The 17347-nt window shown below is 37.6% G+C and overlaps 1 protein-coding gene across 2 annotated transcripts in view; it reads left to right on the forward strand.

Moving 5' to 3' along the window:
* CPEB2 (cytoplasmic polyadenylation element binding protein 2) overlaps positions 1 to 17347 on the forward strand; it is a 58627-nt gene that overhangs the window by 38980 nt on the left and 2300 nt on the right. For both annotated transcript variants that reach the window (XM_075420557.1, XM_075420558.1), the window contains 5 exons: positions 1426 to 1515; positions 8445 to 8563; positions 8860 to 8974; positions 10814 to 10995; positions 15694 to 17347. The exon at positions 15694 to 17347 is cut by the window's right edge and continues 2300 nt beyond it. In XM_075420557.1, coding sequence (XP_075276672.1) covers positions 1426 to 1515; positions 8445 to 8563; positions 8860 to 8974; positions 10814 to 10995; positions 15694 to 15921 — 734 coding nt within the window. In that variant the 3' untranslated portion in view covers positions 15922 to 17347. The remainder of the gene's footprint in view (positions 1 to 1425; positions 1516 to 8444; positions 8564 to 8859; positions 8975 to 10813; positions 10996 to 15693) is intronic.

Consider the following 17347-nt stretch of genomic DNA (forward strand, 5'->3'; position numbering starts at 1 on the left):
GAGATGGTTCAGTTGTCTCTTATTCTGCACTTGCAGATTGTGGAGTTCCATGTGACGTCTGGAATTTGTGCCCCTGTTTACCTTACATACTCCTTTCAGATATATATTAGCCCTTAGTGTCCTCCGTCTGTGCTTGCTTTATTCACTTTTCACAGAAAACTTCTATGAGTAATTGAATTTCAAATTCTACTTTACTATTACCTGAAGATCTCAGAAGTGGTTTAGAAAGGTTAATATTATTCCTGTTCATAAATAGAGAAACTAAGATAGAGGAAGGTCAAGTGGCAGAGCACTCTGTCATGCACTGAACATGGAATATGCCACAGAAGCTCGGATTGTTACATGATGCAGTTCGAATTGCTTTGTACAATAGTGCAGATTCGAAGTAATCGTGCTGTTTAATATTAGATTTCTCCTGTGCAGATAAATGTAAATTACATGCTAGCTCTGTAATGTAAACAGAAGCCCCTTGACAAGGTTCATTGTAATCCTAGAGCAACTTGCAAACCAAATAAGCTGACTGTGGTTAATTAACTTTCAGACATGGAAAGACCGTATTTTGCTTTCATCTTCATTGTGATGCTCTCCTGCGGTGTACTAAGGGACTTAACTTCAGCTTTTTTTTGGTGCACTTCAGCTTCTAATTCAAATGTGCACTGTTGCTTTTTAATACAAATGCTAAACAAAGACACATGGAGATATATTTTGTTTCTTTCCTGACTGTTTATATGCTGATGGCAGGACGCAACTGCAAGAAATGGAGCATATTTGTGTTTGATAACGTACTACTCTTGTAGAGTTTAGAGTGATTTAATTTTTTTCCTCAAGGCCAAGGTTCTCACAGTCAATGACAGGAAGGAGTGGCTGGAATAGAAAGACATCACGAAGTTGTGCGGGAGGCATAGTAGATCTTACAACATGGCTATTCATGGTTATGTTAAAAGCGGCTCTAAACAGCCAATTTGAAGTTTCTGTGCCTGATCTGTGCATGGTATCTATTGGAAACTGCTAGCATTCTAATTGTAGCGGTACTTATTGTGTGAGTATCTACTTACAAAGCTCTTAACTGTACATAACTAAACAGTAAATTGTTTTGATTGCATTCAAAACAGATTCTGAATTTAAGGAAGTACCACGCCAGTTTTCACCACTGCTTTTAGCTGCCCGTATGCTTCTGAAATGCTCCTGTCACTAAGCAGTAAAAAAATAAACATAAACTTAAAATCACCAGAAATATATTGTTTAAATATTAACACTTTGGAAGATGTGTCTGTTTAAGTTTTTTGTTCATGAAAGTTGGAAATTTTGTTGGTTTTTTTTCCTTGAAATGTGAACTTTTGCTAGGAACAAAGATCTTTGCTTGATAGTACTTTTTCATTGAGCTATGTATTTTATTTTAATTGCAACTACTATACCTGTTTTTAGATGAAATTACTGCTAGCTTCAGACGATTTGGGCCTTTGGTAGTAGACTGGCCTCACAAAGCAGAAAGCAAGTCCTATTTTCCGCCAAAAGGTAAGAGACTTGGAAGCTTTTGATCTGTCACTGACAGCAAATCTTACTGTGGGAAACTGTGTCATCTTTTTCCAAGTGATATAATTTGCAATCCCTGTGAATAGTTAATTCCACAGTTTCCGTGCAGGTTCAGACATGGATCCTTTACATACCAAGTCTAAAACCTGAGAGTATCGTTTTAGTATTGTACCTGGTTCAGTGCTGGACTCCTGAAGGATCTTCCATATTCTGATTTCCCATATATCAGATCAGCCTGATACAGTTGTATGTGTCATTAATCCGAAGTTCTGTATTTGCATTTCTATATGGTTTCCAAAACTGAAATTTGGTCAAATTTTCAAGACTAAATCTTAGATAAAAATTTTTCTAGGAAGTTACAGGCAGGATTCAGAAGAATGCATTTGGGTATCTGATCAAGAATAATCAATGTTATGTTTATTTCAGTTTTATGATGTAAACATCCTGTTGAAGCACTAATTCTCTTTTTTGATAAATTACTAAATGTTGATTTTTAACTATTTCTAGTGTTGCTGTTAGACTAGATTTTTTAATATCACTTACAAAGTGTTCGAAAAGCCATTCTGTACATTAAGTAATTAAATTATGTGGCATATATCTGTACATGTACGATCATGTATTGGTGCATATAAAATAAAAGCAAAAATCTTATCCAGATGTGAAAGCAATGCAGAGATTATTCATTTTATGGAGAATGCAGCCGTTCATGCCTTCCCTGGAAGGGACAAAAGTAGGCATAGTGCCCTTATAAAATGATTCTTCATTTATTTATCTGTCCATCTATGCTGAGGAAAAGACAATATTATTATCCCAGATGGTCCTCTAAAGAGTGCGAAAAGGAGTTGAAAGTATTTGAATAGTATTTATGAGCACTACATGGAAATTCTAAGACAAAATGACTTTGGCTTTTTTGGTTGTCATCCTGATACACAAAGCTGCTGTCAAGTTAAATTTTATTATCGTAAGGAGTATGTCTCTCTTCATGTATTATCAAGCGAAACTCTTGAGGAACTCTTTGAGGAAGGTGCATCTCACAGAGTCTGTGATGAATATATAGAAGAGGGAAGATGTAAGATATTCTTACCTGATTGGAATGGATTCTGGCATTCTTTTCCAAGGACATAGTCCTGTCTCTGCATCTGAACATCTTAAGGATAAATTTCCAGAGTTCATCATTTAATAAAGCAGTCTGATATATTTTGAGTATTTATAATTACCACAGTAGAAAAAAAAAATTAAAAAAAAAATCTGTATTGTAAGCAAAGCATCTTAAAAGCAGAGAATATGGATAGAAGAACTTCAGTCTGCTGATCTAATTAATTCAGGAAACACGAACTAAGTGTTAAGTTGATTTGCCATGATTAACTGATCCTTATTTGCACTAATAGCACTTACTGTTCTTCACTCTTAAAACTTTATTCTAATTTTCAGTTTACTACATTATTCAATATTGTTTTGTAGTGTAGCCTATCACATTTAAAATACAATATAGGCTTCTCTTTGTAGATACTCCGGAAATATAGCTTACTGTTAACTGCTGAATATTACTGTGTTTACATCTTCTTTTTTCAGTACAATAGATATGGCCCATGATTATTTTGTAGAAGAATTTCTTAAAAATTTGTCTTTCAGAAGTATTATTCGTGTCTGCAGGAAAGAACCCATGTATACATAATATTTACTAAGATGTCTGAAACTGCTAAAGATAGGCTAAATACTAAGAAAGCTTTGAGATTGATCAGTATTAGCAATTTAAAAATATATGCTATATTAATCCAAAGAGAAGGCATTTTTTTCCCAGCTTTTAATCTCCAGTTTCTAATTTGTTGCTCTGCATGGAGTCAATTAGGTGTATATATTTTTGTTTGTTCAGTCTCATTAGAGATTTGACATAGTAATACTTTCCAAAGACATCTCAGAATTACCCAGTTCTGGACTGATTTACGTAATAGTCTTCTCTGTGGTGACGAGATACAGCCTGCTTTTTTTTTTTTCCACTCTTGTTCAGTTTTCCAGGCTGTGGTTGCTTCCAGGCTCTCTGCTTACAGAAAGTCCTGAGGGAAGGCCAAGTTCATAAGAAGTATTTCCTTGCTTAAAGAAATGCAAGAAGTGTCCTGATCCATCAAGGCTGGCTGCCTCCTGAGAAACACCAACTGTTTGGTGTTAACTAATTACAAGTTGTATTGTTTCACCACAAAATTAGGCCCAAGAAAAAAAAAAAAAGGAATTTTAAAAACTTCACACTAATCTTACACGAAAACTCTGTTCTAAAGCAGAAAAAAATTACTCTGTTGAGATCAAAGTGCAAAGTCTGTAAATTATCTGCCAACTGTAATGGAGAATTCCTTGCTTTCTGACTTGCCACTGTTTATCATAACTCCTGTTATTACGTATTTGGCAAATATACTTATTTATGAAACAACACACATGTCCAAAGCAACTTGCTGAGATGAGGACTCCTTATGATAAGGAAGCTCCCAAAGAAATGATGCCGTGAGAACACCACGTCCAAACAACACCTTTCAATATATGCCCAGTTGTTTGTGTGCTCTGTGTTATTTATAGTCCCTATCAAACAGAGGATAATCTGGTTTACACAGGACAGTATCCCCAGCCTTTTCTAATTGTCTGGGTGTTTCTATTGCCTTCTATCACAGTAGTTGTGCAGTATATTCCTTTATTCAAGGTTCTTAACTGCTAATTTAGAACTGACTGAAAAAAATAGGTTGAAAATGTTCTGTTTCTAGTTTAAGAAGCAAAATCCCAGGTCCATCCAAGTTCTGTTTTAACTTGTTAACAGGTTATTTAATCATACTGGGTAGGACTGAACTCTGGATTCAGGCAAGTAACTGTAGGTGTCTTCATGTGTGATTAGTGTCTAAGCTTCCTTTAATCAATAGGAATCTGGCCAATACAGTCAGTGGAGTACAGAGGGCTACTCAGGTCACTGTAACATAAGCACGTTGAGCTTGAGTCATTTACCCAAACTGAGGATATCTGAAAGATTTACACAGGTCTGGCAAATGTGACGCAGCACCTGTTGAAGCCATAACAGTGCTCTGGAGCACAAGCTGAAGGTTAGGCAAAGTACTATAGAGGATAAATGGTGCTAGACACCTCCGTGTCCCGCTTGGTCAGCTGAGTAACCATCCAGGTGCCACTGACTGCATTAAGGGGATCTCTGTACTACAGGAGGAGCTTAAACACAGGCACTGCAGAAATAAGAAAATAGGTGTTTGGATCTTGAAGTGAATCCTGCTCCACCCTACTCAGAAGTGCCTAACCTAATAGCTGTGTTACAGTTGTATCAGCCTGCATTTATTCACTTCAAGTGCATATTGAAGTTAATTCTCCGTCAAAGATGACTAAAATGAAGGAGTGAAAGATTTATGTTTTAAAGATTAAATTTAATTAATATGGTGATGAGATCTCTTTAAAGAGGAATAGGTTAAATGTTGTGCGCCCTTCCCAAATGTGAATTATTCCCATTGTGAAATGTAGATCCGTTGTCTGTATTAACCTGCAGTTTACACCGATTCTTTCTGACTGAAGCTAAGGCACAGCATTCTGTGTGCAAGAGTTGCTCTGGACTGAGGTCATTCAGTCTCCTCTGGGGAGAGTCTGTCAGGACAGTAGAGGAACCAACCTCAAAACAAAATACAGCTGTACTCACTGGCATGGACAGTGCCATGCTGGCTTGCACTTAGTTTCTTGGCTGCTTCTCTAAGCCACTAGCGATGGGAGTTAACCGGAGTTTGATAGAACTTAAAGCTACTCTTTGACTTCTACACAGAATGTGCATAGCAAAAGAAACATCCTTTCTCCTTTTGGTAAACTTCTATATTGCTATGAAATAAAGAAATTATACCTTCTCAGAAAATCATGTTAGATACCAATGTGAATCTAGTCTAAAATGCTTTGCTTTTGATTTGTTCTTTATGAAAAAAGTACAGAAAAGGAAGACACTCATTCTGTGTATAGGCTGGGGGAGGGGAGTTGTTGGTTTTGAGTTTTTTAATCCTTACAAAGGTTTAATTTGGTAATACAGCTAGGACTCTTCAGACTTACCGGATGGGCTTTCTGTTTCCAGTGCTGGCCCAATACATTACTTTATTTCTTGGTCTTGTTAAGAGAGATGTCAGCTCAGAGTTTGGGTGGTTATAACCAATGCAGTATCTTTAGGTACCAGTGTAGTTCTAAAGCCAGTTATTACTGAGGTAATTTTCAGAGGACAGGAATTATCAAAGTTACCAACACTAGTTCCCTTCGAAAATGGGAGCATTAGTAATAGTTCCAGTGTTATGTAGAGGAATTTATGTGATTAACCCTAACAGGGATTACCTAAATGTAGTCTCCCACAGGAGGCATAAATTGTGGTGGGGGTGCACATGAACAAGAAATTTTTATAAGGCTGTGTTTCATCTAATACTTTCCACCTTGTGAAATATGTACTAAACATACAAGCTTTGTCTCTTGGCAAGTAATATCTGATCATGACCTGCTACTGTTGTTGTACATATGACCCAAAGGTATGAAGCAGCTTCCTTCAAAGAAATATATTGGAGTAGCTTTACTTTTACATTGTGAACAGACTTGCATTGCTGTTGGTTGTGAAGCTGTTAAGTGTCTGTTGTGGCACACCAAAGAAACAAGAAACAAGGGAGTTAAGCTGGTTTGTAGTACAGTAAAACACCTCCTACTCTTCACCCTGCCTCCCCACCATGTTTTGCTGTGACATGTACTTTCTATCACACATGGTAATTGTAGTTCAGTACTACTCCAAAAAGACTAGGTAGGCACTTGATCTTTTTCATCATACTTAAGCACATGACTTACCACCACCGTACTAGCTTTGCAGACATGAAACATGCACAATAGTTCATGAGTTATGGATATTGAGGTGAAAAATAATCCAATAAAAGCATATATTGAGAAAGCAGAAGGGAGTAAGATTAGTGTTTGTGCCATACAGTTGTTGGCATGTGGTAGCTGTAGTAACAAGAAAAGCCCTAATTTTATGATGTCTAAAGGAAATACCTAATATAAGAGTGCGATTTTGCTTTGCAAGCACTTTCTAGCTAATGAGTGTAGGCTGGTTGCCTATGTAACTGGTGTTCTTTGGAGGAGTCTAGGGCTAAGCTAATGTATAATTGATTTGTGCCAGGAAATGTGCCCCCCTCCATGGCAAGTGATGGAGAGTGGTTTGTATGCAGACTGCGCAAGTCTAGCATTCTTTGAAAGGGATTGGCTGTGTCTGCATATGGCTATAAAATGTGAGACCTGAGCAAATTACCTTCTCTAGGCAGGTTTCTCCTCCAGGAGAACTGGTTGTTTTTCTCCAGACTGGGCTTGGAGAGCGAACTAAAACGCCTTGTAAATCACTGAAGGACTAGAGCTGTGGGGCAAAACTGCAGCCAGACCAATTTGTTAGTACAGACTATACCCTAACTTTCTCGGTGTCTTCAGAAGGGGAATAGTACAGATAAGCTCATGAAACAAGCCTATCTGATGCTCAAAATGGAGTGGGATGAAATCAGACATGAGTACTTGTTTTGCAGAAAACATTGAGAAAGCGGTATTAATGTGTAGTTTTTGTATTATTCGCCTTACTTTCATTTCAGGTATGGTAGGATATAGTATTCCTAACTGTTCCCTCATCAAGTTGCTTATATTTGAATTTTCAGTCTTTTTACAAGCTTACACAGTTAAGCATATTACTAGCTGCAGCCTTACAGGTCATAGATCATTTAGAGATACTGACCATATTTATGTACCAGGAGGTATATGGCAGTACACTTGCTTTGCTTTAGGATATAAACTGATGGAAAATCAGCATCTGGCAAACTATTTTATGTGCTTCTGGCTGTGAGTCTTTCTTTATATGTCTGACCCCCTAGTCAGTATCATGTGCGTTTAGCCCTCCCCTTGCTTAATCAAGTTTTTGCACTCTCATCATTCGTGTACTGAGCTCTCCATTCAAACAGGAATGTGTGTACCTGGCTTCCACACAAGTAAGGACAGTTACAGGGGTCTGGTCTCACTGACCCACGCCAGTCTGCACATGCCCTCATTCAATGAATGAGTTTTGCATGGGTGATACATGGATTTTAAATTCTCAGATAAATACTGGGCGATATCCCCATTAAAACAGAAGAGTACTATCATTTCCAAAAGGCTTGTAAAGCAACCACATTCCCTCTTGTCAAGCCCACTCAAAAGCAGGTGCTTCAGCATTTACTTTTCCATCCAAGTAATAACACATAACTTCATGTGGAAATTCCACACTTGCTAGTAATCTCAGAAAGAAATGTTGATTTATGGTCCTTTTAAAGTTCATTTTAGTATACAACCCTAATTGCACTATCAGGCACCTGTAAAGTAACAAGTTTTGTATATATCATTATACTGTGGGTGTTAAAGTATTCTAACGTGAGGTTCTTTGCTGGTCTAGCTGCTTGTTTTTACTGTAGCATTAAATAAACATTTTAATTCCTATTTTTGTAGTGTTTGGGAGGTTTTCTGGGTCACTTATGTAACAAAGTGCTTTGATCTAATCTCTAGAATAGAGATTAGTCGTTTGTGCCAAGTCGGATTTTCCTTGTATAATGTCCGTTGCTGCCAATGAATTATGCTCAGCCTAGACTTCCAGTACATGACAGAGGAGACACGTTTGCTTTTATTTGGTTATTTGTCTCTCTTGACAATTACTTTAAAGGGTAGAAGTATTTGCCTGGAGTTCTGTTGATCATGGCAAGGTAGTACATAGTTAAAGAAGATGACTAATAACAAAGAATTGGTTTGACTTCTACTTTTGGAGTAAACACATTTGTATGGAAAAGTCACTGGCAAAGATGATTAAGAAAGATGAAGATAAGAGAAAAATATATCAGTTTTTCTGGTTTTTCTTGCAGGTTACGCATTCCTCCTGTTCCAAGAAGAGAGTTCTGTTCAGGCCTTGATTGACGCCTGCATTGAGGAGGATGGAAAGCTCTATCTATGTGTTTCCAGTCCTACTATCAAGGACAAGCCAGTAAGTAAACAGTAGATGGCCTGCAGGCTACAGCTGCCATCTGTCTAAAGCTGCATTTGAATTGATGACGATGAAAATAATCAAAAGCAAACTACCGTTGGCAGAGTTCAACATCTGGAACAGTTGGATGATTTTAAAATTGGAATGTTCTGAATTAATAGGATTAAAACAGAGCACCTAGACATGTTAAGCTAATGGGGTTATGACTGTTTGACAGTTTGTAGAGGCTGATGAACGTATATCCACAATACAGTGAAACTTGAAGTAGCATACTGTTTTCTTTCCCAATTTAATAGGTTCAGATCCGTCCCTGGAATCTAAGTGATAGTGACTTTGTGATGGATGGTTCCCAGCCGCTTGATCCTCGAAAAACAATTTTTGTTGGAGGAGTCCCTAGACCATTAAGAGCTGGTGAGTGTGATCTGTGGCTATTTTTAAAAGTAGGAGATTACTGAATATAATTTGAACCATGCACATTTTTGTGTAGTTATGTATGGATAGATGCAGATATGTACATACAAATATAGAAGACTCGTCATGATAGTTATAACCACAGCACAATATTCATGTGTTCTTACATTTCTCTAGTAACTGTTTTCATCTGGCTTTGGCCATAAATCGCTGTTCATCGTTGAGATTTCCTGGAAACTGTTTCATGTCTAAAGCTGTAGAAAAGATTTTGATCATATTAGCAAAACTGTGATGTAAACTATGTCATGGAAGAGTTTGTTTTTAAAATAATGCTATGAAAACCTTTCTTCCATGCTCCATGAGTATGTGGAGCTCTGTTTGTGCTTGCTTGTCATTGTGCATTAACTACTTTTGTGTCAAGTTGCAGTTACTCTTGCTAATATGGACAAAGCACAAACATAGGTGATGAAGGAGTTAGAAACAAAGGAAGAAATTCGGAGAGCTAGCACAGTCTGTATGGCACAACACTATATGAGACTGCAGAAGTCTTGAAGGGAAAGGGATGAAGGGAAAATTAAATGTTTCTATGGCTGTGGAATGATTGATCTATGACCTGGAGAGTGTGCTTTGTGAGACTGACTGCAGTAGCCTTTTACGATATTTTATGGTAGCCTTCTAGTGAGTGGGTTGAGTGAACGTTAGAAGTAGAAACATACAGTGGTTCAAATCCTGTTTTCTATTGGAATGACTCCTGGACTTCATTAGTTTTCCACAGTTTGTAATGAATTTTATTCTTACAGAAATATGAGCTTCCAGATGGAAGATGTAGGAGAACCAAGAAGTAATGGTGCAGATTTGAGATATAAAGAATCTTAATTTTTTCTGTCTTGGACCTGCAATGCTCAGGCATTTCTGTTATTTTGAGACTGTACTTCAGACTGTAGTACAAGCTCTGTAAATGAGCATAAACACAGTATGTTCCAACTGCAGATTAATTTTTCTTTAAATTCAGTCCACATACTCCAGATTACTGTGCTGAAAGTCTGTGATAAATTTAATAGATGCATTCTTATGCTTAGCTTTCAGATGCCCTGTATATGTGAAAATGAAACTTCTATGGCATTGTGAAATAAGAATCATGCCTTCGCAATAGGAGTAAAACTGTAGGGGACTTCTCAAACAGCTATTGAACATCAGTGACTACTCACACCTTTACTCCCTAATACATTAGTATTTTCCACCTAAAGAAGTTGCAAAACTGAGTTCAGTATAGAATATTACTAGAGGCTTGCTAAAATACTTGGTCTGTAAAATTTGAGATTTTTGTTTCTATGAACTTCAGTATCTATGGTAAGTGTAGCACTGTAGAGATAATCAAGCTCTGTGTGACTGATGAAAAGATGCTAACTACATCTTTATATTCAAGTAGGACATAGAGCATTAGGACAGCCGGAGAACATGTACCAAGGAATCTGTGGCATGTGGATCTATTTTATACAGCTTACATTCCATGCCTGCCCAAAAAGTCTTTTGCAGTAATCCCCTGAAGAAAACTGCCCTGGAATTTCAGTTCCAGGTTATCAAGGACTGCAAAGACTTACTGATCCGTTGTTCCTTGGATGTGTTTACCCACAGTGTGAAAGATCTGTCTACTGAGTATTTCATAGCTTGTTTAACATGCTTTTATATTCTTTTATATTTCTTGTTATTACTGTTATATCGGCTGTTGCAAAATTAATTATTAAAATTAACTTCTCCAGTATTTTTTAATAGAAGCATGTTGTATAAGGTTTGTACTGTAAGAACAGTTTAAATGAACGTCATTTTGTTTCTTAATAGTGGAATTGGCTATGATCATGGACCGTCTCTATGGTGGAGTTTGTTACGCAGGAATTGATACTGACCCTGAGCTGAAATACCCAAAAGGTGCTGGTCGTGTTGCTTTCTCCAATCAGCAGAGTTATATTGCTGCCATCAGTGCTCGGTTTGTTCAACTTCAGCATGGCGATATTGATAAACGAGTAAGTTATACAGAAATTTAAAAAAATAAATACAAGAGTGATGATTTATAAAGGGACTTCTCAGGGTGTGGTAACATTGCATTTGATTGGCTTTTATGCCAGCCTCCACATTCTTTTTAGTATTCCTCTAACTCCACTAGTTCCAAGAGTTAAACTGTGAATGCCCCCAAACGAACAACATGCATTCCGCAGAGCAGCAGTTTGTTCCTTGGAAATATCTTAGACCATATGGTCTTTCCATTCTGGAGTTCCTGGTTTTGTTCTGTATAGGCAAAGGGCTTGAAAATCTTTCTCTCCCTTATTGTAATGAAACCAAATCCTGTGATAATTCCTCTGTCATTCTAGTATCCATTGGTTTCAGATTAGCTCTATATTTGCAGCTGCCTTTAATTTCAGCCATAATTATCAGTGCTCAGCACTTCAGAAAATGAATCATGCTCAACACCTAAAATATAAAATGTCTTACCCTTTCTGTTCGAGAGAGTCTTCTGAGTATTTACCAATGTGCATTTCTGGTTGCTACAGATGCTTAGTGCTAACTAAAGCATAACTAACCTTTATTAAGAAGACTAGTCCTTCATTACTCCTAATTAGAAGTATAAGAGTAGCAAAGAGAACTGTGTCACTAGTTTTGCTGTCAAGAGCTGTAGAGGGATTCACTGGTATTAATAGATGTTCTTTAAAAATAAATAAAAAGGTCTTTGAGGAAGAAGGGTTGAGTAAGTAAAGTAGTTCAAGGTCCAGCCTCCTCTACAGATCAAAGACGTGGGAAAAAGAAAGTAGTACAGTTAACAAAAGTCTGCTGCGGGGAGGTAGCATGGACTTCTTTCAAATAGGCAGAGTAATACAGTTTTACATCTGTTTCTCAGATACCAGTTGCCTAGTGAGCTGAAATCCCCAAACGTGGTCCTTCCCAGAGGACGAGCGAGTCTGAATGTGGGTAGTGAACTAGGCTTCACATTAGGATGTGGCCAGCTATGTTTTGCTGGTGGGGTTGCTGTCCTTGTGACTTGAAGCTGACTTTGGCCAGTAGCTCTGCCTTTTGCCTAATTACGTAACAGGAAAAATGTCCTTGATACTGGGACTGTGTGAGGGGAAATAGAACTATTAATCATCTTGCATTTGAGTATTTGGACAAAAGGGGAGTACGGACCAGAATCCAGAACTCCTGCTAAAGACATGCTAAATGGGTCATTTAGCTTCGGAGTCGGGTATAGCTGAGTGTTTCAGGAACCAGCTATAGTGCATTTGGCTGTAAAGTGACTTAAAGAGGTGGGCAATTGGGTCCCATCCAGACTAGTTCTCCCTCAAAGGTGGGAGATGCAGACTTGAGTGCTGTGAACTGGGGGGCCCTTACCTCCTGGTCTTCCCATGGGAGTGTCCTTTGCAGTAGGGGAGAATATGGTAGACTGGCAGTGCCATCTCGTGAGAGAAAGGAAGGCATCAACCTGCCTTTGAAGGCTGCACTTCAAAGTATGTTGGTTTGTTGGTTTGGTTTTTTTAATGATAGGTCACCAGAGAGTCGAAAGGCTCTTTGGGTGCTGAGCAGGCAGCTGAAATGGCATTGCTTGCTGCTTGCAAAGAAAGGGATAGAACTAGTTAATGTGTGATACAACACTGAAATACTTAAAGGGAGAAGGGCAGTAAATCTCCAGTAAAACAGTGGGCATGCGCTGCAGGCCTCTTGGAGCTTGGACAGGGGGGAAAAAAAAAAAAAAAAAAAAAAAAAAAAAAAAAAAAAAAAAAAAAAAAAAAAAAAAACACAAAATCTACCCCAAATACTAGATTTCAGAAGTACAACATTTGAGCTATATCCATGAGACTTAATTTAGAAAAACAGTAGTAAAATGTTTTCTTCAATCACCATTACAAAAAAAAAGGGAAGAAAGAAGTATAATTAGTATCTGTAGATAGCTGTTCTTGGGCTGGAGAGGTGGGCGGGGAGAGGAAAGGAAGTTCTAGACTCTAAATATCTGAATTCTCGCAGTTTCTTTTCAATTGTTATAATTTGTGTTTCCTTATTTAGTGTTTCTTACTTCATTCTTGAAAATTATTTATTTGACTCAAGTATTGTCTTAAATCTGGAATTTAGGGCATTTTTATTAGCATCCTTTTTTTAATTGTTTTTAAAAACGTGTGCTACCCCTGAGGTGTCTCTCTCACAAAAAAAAAAAGCAATGCCAAATCCAAGTATTTTAATAAATTTGTCTTTAAACCTTGTGATGCGAAAGGTTTATGAACATCTGTGTATTTCGGAGGGTTTTTAGTCTTTATTTTTTAAATCATCTTCTCTAATTTAATATGATCAGTCTTTATTATTTGTATGACTATATATGTAGTTGTACAATCCAGTTATTTGCGTTACTGAGGAGTAATAGAGAACAGCCTCTATTTAAGGAACACCTTTAACTGTTAGCTGTTTCTGAACGTATGAAAAAAGCTATTTTCAGAAATAAGTTTTTGCTCTGTGGAGTACATACACTAATGCCTTTTCAGGCTCTGAAAATATTCTGAAATCAGTATTACTGCTGATGTATAGACGAGCAAGTAATTTGTATAAATCTGTAAACCACTAGTTTTGTACATGAGGAAGATAGTCCTACTTCGGGTACTGCCTTCATCTGAGACGTGTACGTGTGCTGGCCAGTAAGGCGATATAGTACATATTTCCCTGAAATCTTAGAGGCAGGCTGTTCTCCTACCCTTTACCTTAGCATAGCCTTTCTGTACCAGTTACATCCAGTTTCTGTAGGCCTGCTGTCCTGTCGCATTCTTTTCATAACCAGTTTTGTCTGTGTAAAGTCTTTTTTCATTGCTAGATTTTGCAGTCCACCTGCTTATCCTTCTGAACTTTAGCCCAAAGTATTTATAGCATTTTTTTCTCCACATACCTTTTCCTGCCTTAATTGGAAACCTTCATGTCACAGTCGCTTAACAAACATTGTTTGTGATCTTAACTTTTTCCTTACCTAAGTACTCTGCAGCTTTTCTCCCATTCTTTTGATGTGTAGGTATGTTTAGTTTCTCTAACAGATGTTTTTCTTCAGTGAAGTGCTCCTCATCCTGTTTTATCACATATGAAAGCTCAGCTCCAAACGTTTTCTTGAAACTCGTTTGGAGTTTCAGCTCCAAACAACTCCCTAAAATGTTAACTTTCATATGCCAGCAGTCTGCATCCACTTCATGTTATACTTCCATTCCCCAAAGCATTTCTCTAATACATTTGAAATCATCTTCATACTGATCTTGGTGCATTAATGCACCGAAGCTTGAAATACATGCTGCTTCGTGCTTTCAGTAATTCTGAACCATGAACACAGTTACTGCAGAAGGTAGCTGTTTATTGGGAAGTTTGAGCGTAGCTTGCGATAAGGCAGGTCGTTGTAGTGAAATAAGAAGCAGAGCTTGTACTGAATACGGATTACTGGGAGAAGCATACTCTGTGTTAAACATCGATGCGTTTGACGTGTCAGGTATGGCCAACTTCTGAAGCCAAGAAAACAAAGACTGTTCTGCTGTAAAACTTTTGGGTAGGTAGCTGTATGTGTAAATATTTTTCCTCTGGGGACACAGTGGAAAAAATAGCATTTTAGAGTTATTATTTCAAACTTACTCTGTCTGAGTATAGTACATAAAGTCAATCTCTATATGTAGCATTCTTCTCAGGTAGTAGTATCTTGGGGAAAAAATCTCTTGCAGCAGTGAGTTTTAGTATGAACTGGAATAACTCTTTTTGCCAACAAAAGGCAGAAAATACCGTCTTTAAAAGTGAGGAAAATGTGGAAGACAACAATACATTCCTTAATGATGGAGTCAACTCATTTTGTGTTTTATTATGAAGTTGTTCTTCCTGTCTGATCGCAGTCTGTAACGGTTCAGTTACACAAAGGCATAATGCAGATTTACCACTGGACTCCTGCCACTTTTCCACTCTGGCAATCAGATGAGTTTGGGAGAAAAAAGCTGTGTGAGACAGGTGTTTCTAGCAGTCTGTAGACTTGCGAAATGGTCTTTTAAAAATATTGCAGAAATACATTGAATACAAATTTCTGTACAGCTGAAAACCTCAAAAAGGGACAGTAAGAGATGACCAAAATGTGTAGCTCCAAATTTGACCATATATTAGAAATAGGGAATGAATTTACAGGGAACAGGAGTTCTAAAAGAGCTGTATTCCAACTTGCAGAAAGTACTTTTAATTTGCATACAAAAGCAGTACATGCAGAGACTTATACTTGTTTTTTTGAAGAAGATTAATGTGTAAATGGTTGCATTCTTGTATGTTCCGTTGTTTTTTTGCTAAACAGTATAGAATCAGGTGTCATACTGGGGTGCATTCAGGAGCTGATTAGACCTTTGGGCTTGTTTGCTCATTTTCTACACGTACTTCCATATCATCATTTGCCAAGAACATCCTCCCAGGGTAAATTAAGGGGAGGTTCTGGTGTAGCTGTTCATTACAGATGTGGTGTACTGCTAAAGATCTGCCTTGTAGCGTTCTGCTTCCTGTGTGGATAGATCTGTAGCTGATAAATGACGAACAGTCGTAGCTGGTCAGTTAGGTAAAGGCAGTAATATGTCCGATTTCAGACTTCTGCGGGGGGGGGCGGGTGTTAAGCCAGAAAAACCTGAATGTCTTCACATAGCTTTGAGGAGGAGTAGGTATTAACTGGAATTGTTTCTGTTTGACTCCAACAGGTGGAGGTAAAGCCATACGTGTTGGATGACCAGATGTGTGACGAATGCCAGGGCGCGCGATGCGGTGGGAAGTTTGCTCCTTTCTTTTGTGCCAATGTCACTTGCCTGCAGTATTACTGTGAGTTCTGTTGGGCAAACATCCACTCTCGCGCAGGACGTGAATTCCACAAGCCATTGGTAAAGGAGGGGGCTGACCGCCCACGTCAGATCCACTTCCGCTGGAATTAAACATGGTGAACCAGCATCTACATAAGGAAAGAAGGGTGCATGTGGCTTACTGTGTTTGAAGATACTGACATGCAGAAGAAATAAGTGCATTCTTCTGCTTTTCACCCCAGCTATCAATACATGCATCTTTATCAGCAGCCAAAACACTACAAGCCTCTTGTTTTTCACCAAAACCCTACATCTCAGGCTTACTAATTTTTGTGATATTTTCATGTTAAAATAAAATGTTTTTTTGTATTTTCTCCAAGTTATTTTTATATGTAAAGTTAAAAACTAGATATGAGAATGTTTTTGCGTAGGGGCACACAGTCTGCTGCTATATTTAGTGGGTGAAGCGTGCACTTATTTCTAAACATGGGTTTTTAACTTCAAGATCTGCCCCAGTAATTTACCAAAGGTAGCAAAATAGTGAAGATGGAATATGTCTGCTACAAAAAAAGCTTATTTTTATTGTTGTTGCTATTTTCAGTGTATACATAAACTAAAAATTAGGGTTGATTTTTTGCTCTCCATTTTGACTTGCAAGAAATAATACCTCAAGATAATCTGATTTATTAGCTATTTTTAAACATTTTTAATCACAAGCTGTATTAGCTTTGCTGCTATATAGGTGTTATGTGTAATGCCACCTATTAATACGGGATTGAAACGTTTAAGACACACTGCATTACAGATTAAATGCAGGCAGCACAATATGGCCTAAACTGCCATAGTTTTAGAATGTGAAAAAAATTGCATGTTTACTTACCTGTATACACCATATGCATGCACTAGAACTATTAATTAACAAGAGGTGAGTTATTGCAAATGTTCAAAAAAGGCTCTCTTGAAACTAGGTAGCATGAGCAAATTTACAAAATTTGTTACAAAAAACCAGACTTGCATGCATTATTGTGACTGAAGTAAAAAAATGTCCTACATGTGTACAATATGCAAATTAGTTTTAGACTAGAAAGTGCAGCCATTTTGTGACCTGGTCAGTAGTGGAATTCAATTTTATGCAGACTGGATGTAATATTGTAATCCCTGTGCAATTTTGTGATGTGTGCTTCTACTTAATGTGGCGTGATGTAGTATAGATACAAGTCTGAGTAAAAAGCTAGCATTTAAAAAGTTCTTTTAAGCCCCCTTGATTGTTCATGGTTAAGATTTCCTCTACAAACCAAAGATGGCCAGCACACTGCTAACCAGTCACCAAATGTGAAACCCATGACAAATGCATACAAAAATAGACTTATGTAAGAACGCGTAATGCTTTAGAAATTAAATCTAAGTAAAGTCAAAATGGAGAAGGTGTAATATACAGACGGCTAGTTGCATAACAAACTAAATTTTACCTTTAAGACAACAGTGAAATTTGACTTAAAAAAATCTTGCTTACATGTTTGACCTGTGTGCGTTGTGGTCTTCTGTCAAACTGGGGTCA

This window comes from Opisthocomus hoazin, chromosome 5 (genome assembly GCF_030867145.1).
Source record: "Opisthocomus hoazin isolate bOpiHoa1 chromosome 5, bOpiHoa1.hap1, whole genome shotgun sequence".
Classification (NCBI taxonomy): Eukaryota; Metazoa; Chordata; class Aves; order Opisthocomiformes; family Opisthocomidae; genus Opisthocomus; species Opisthocomus hoazin.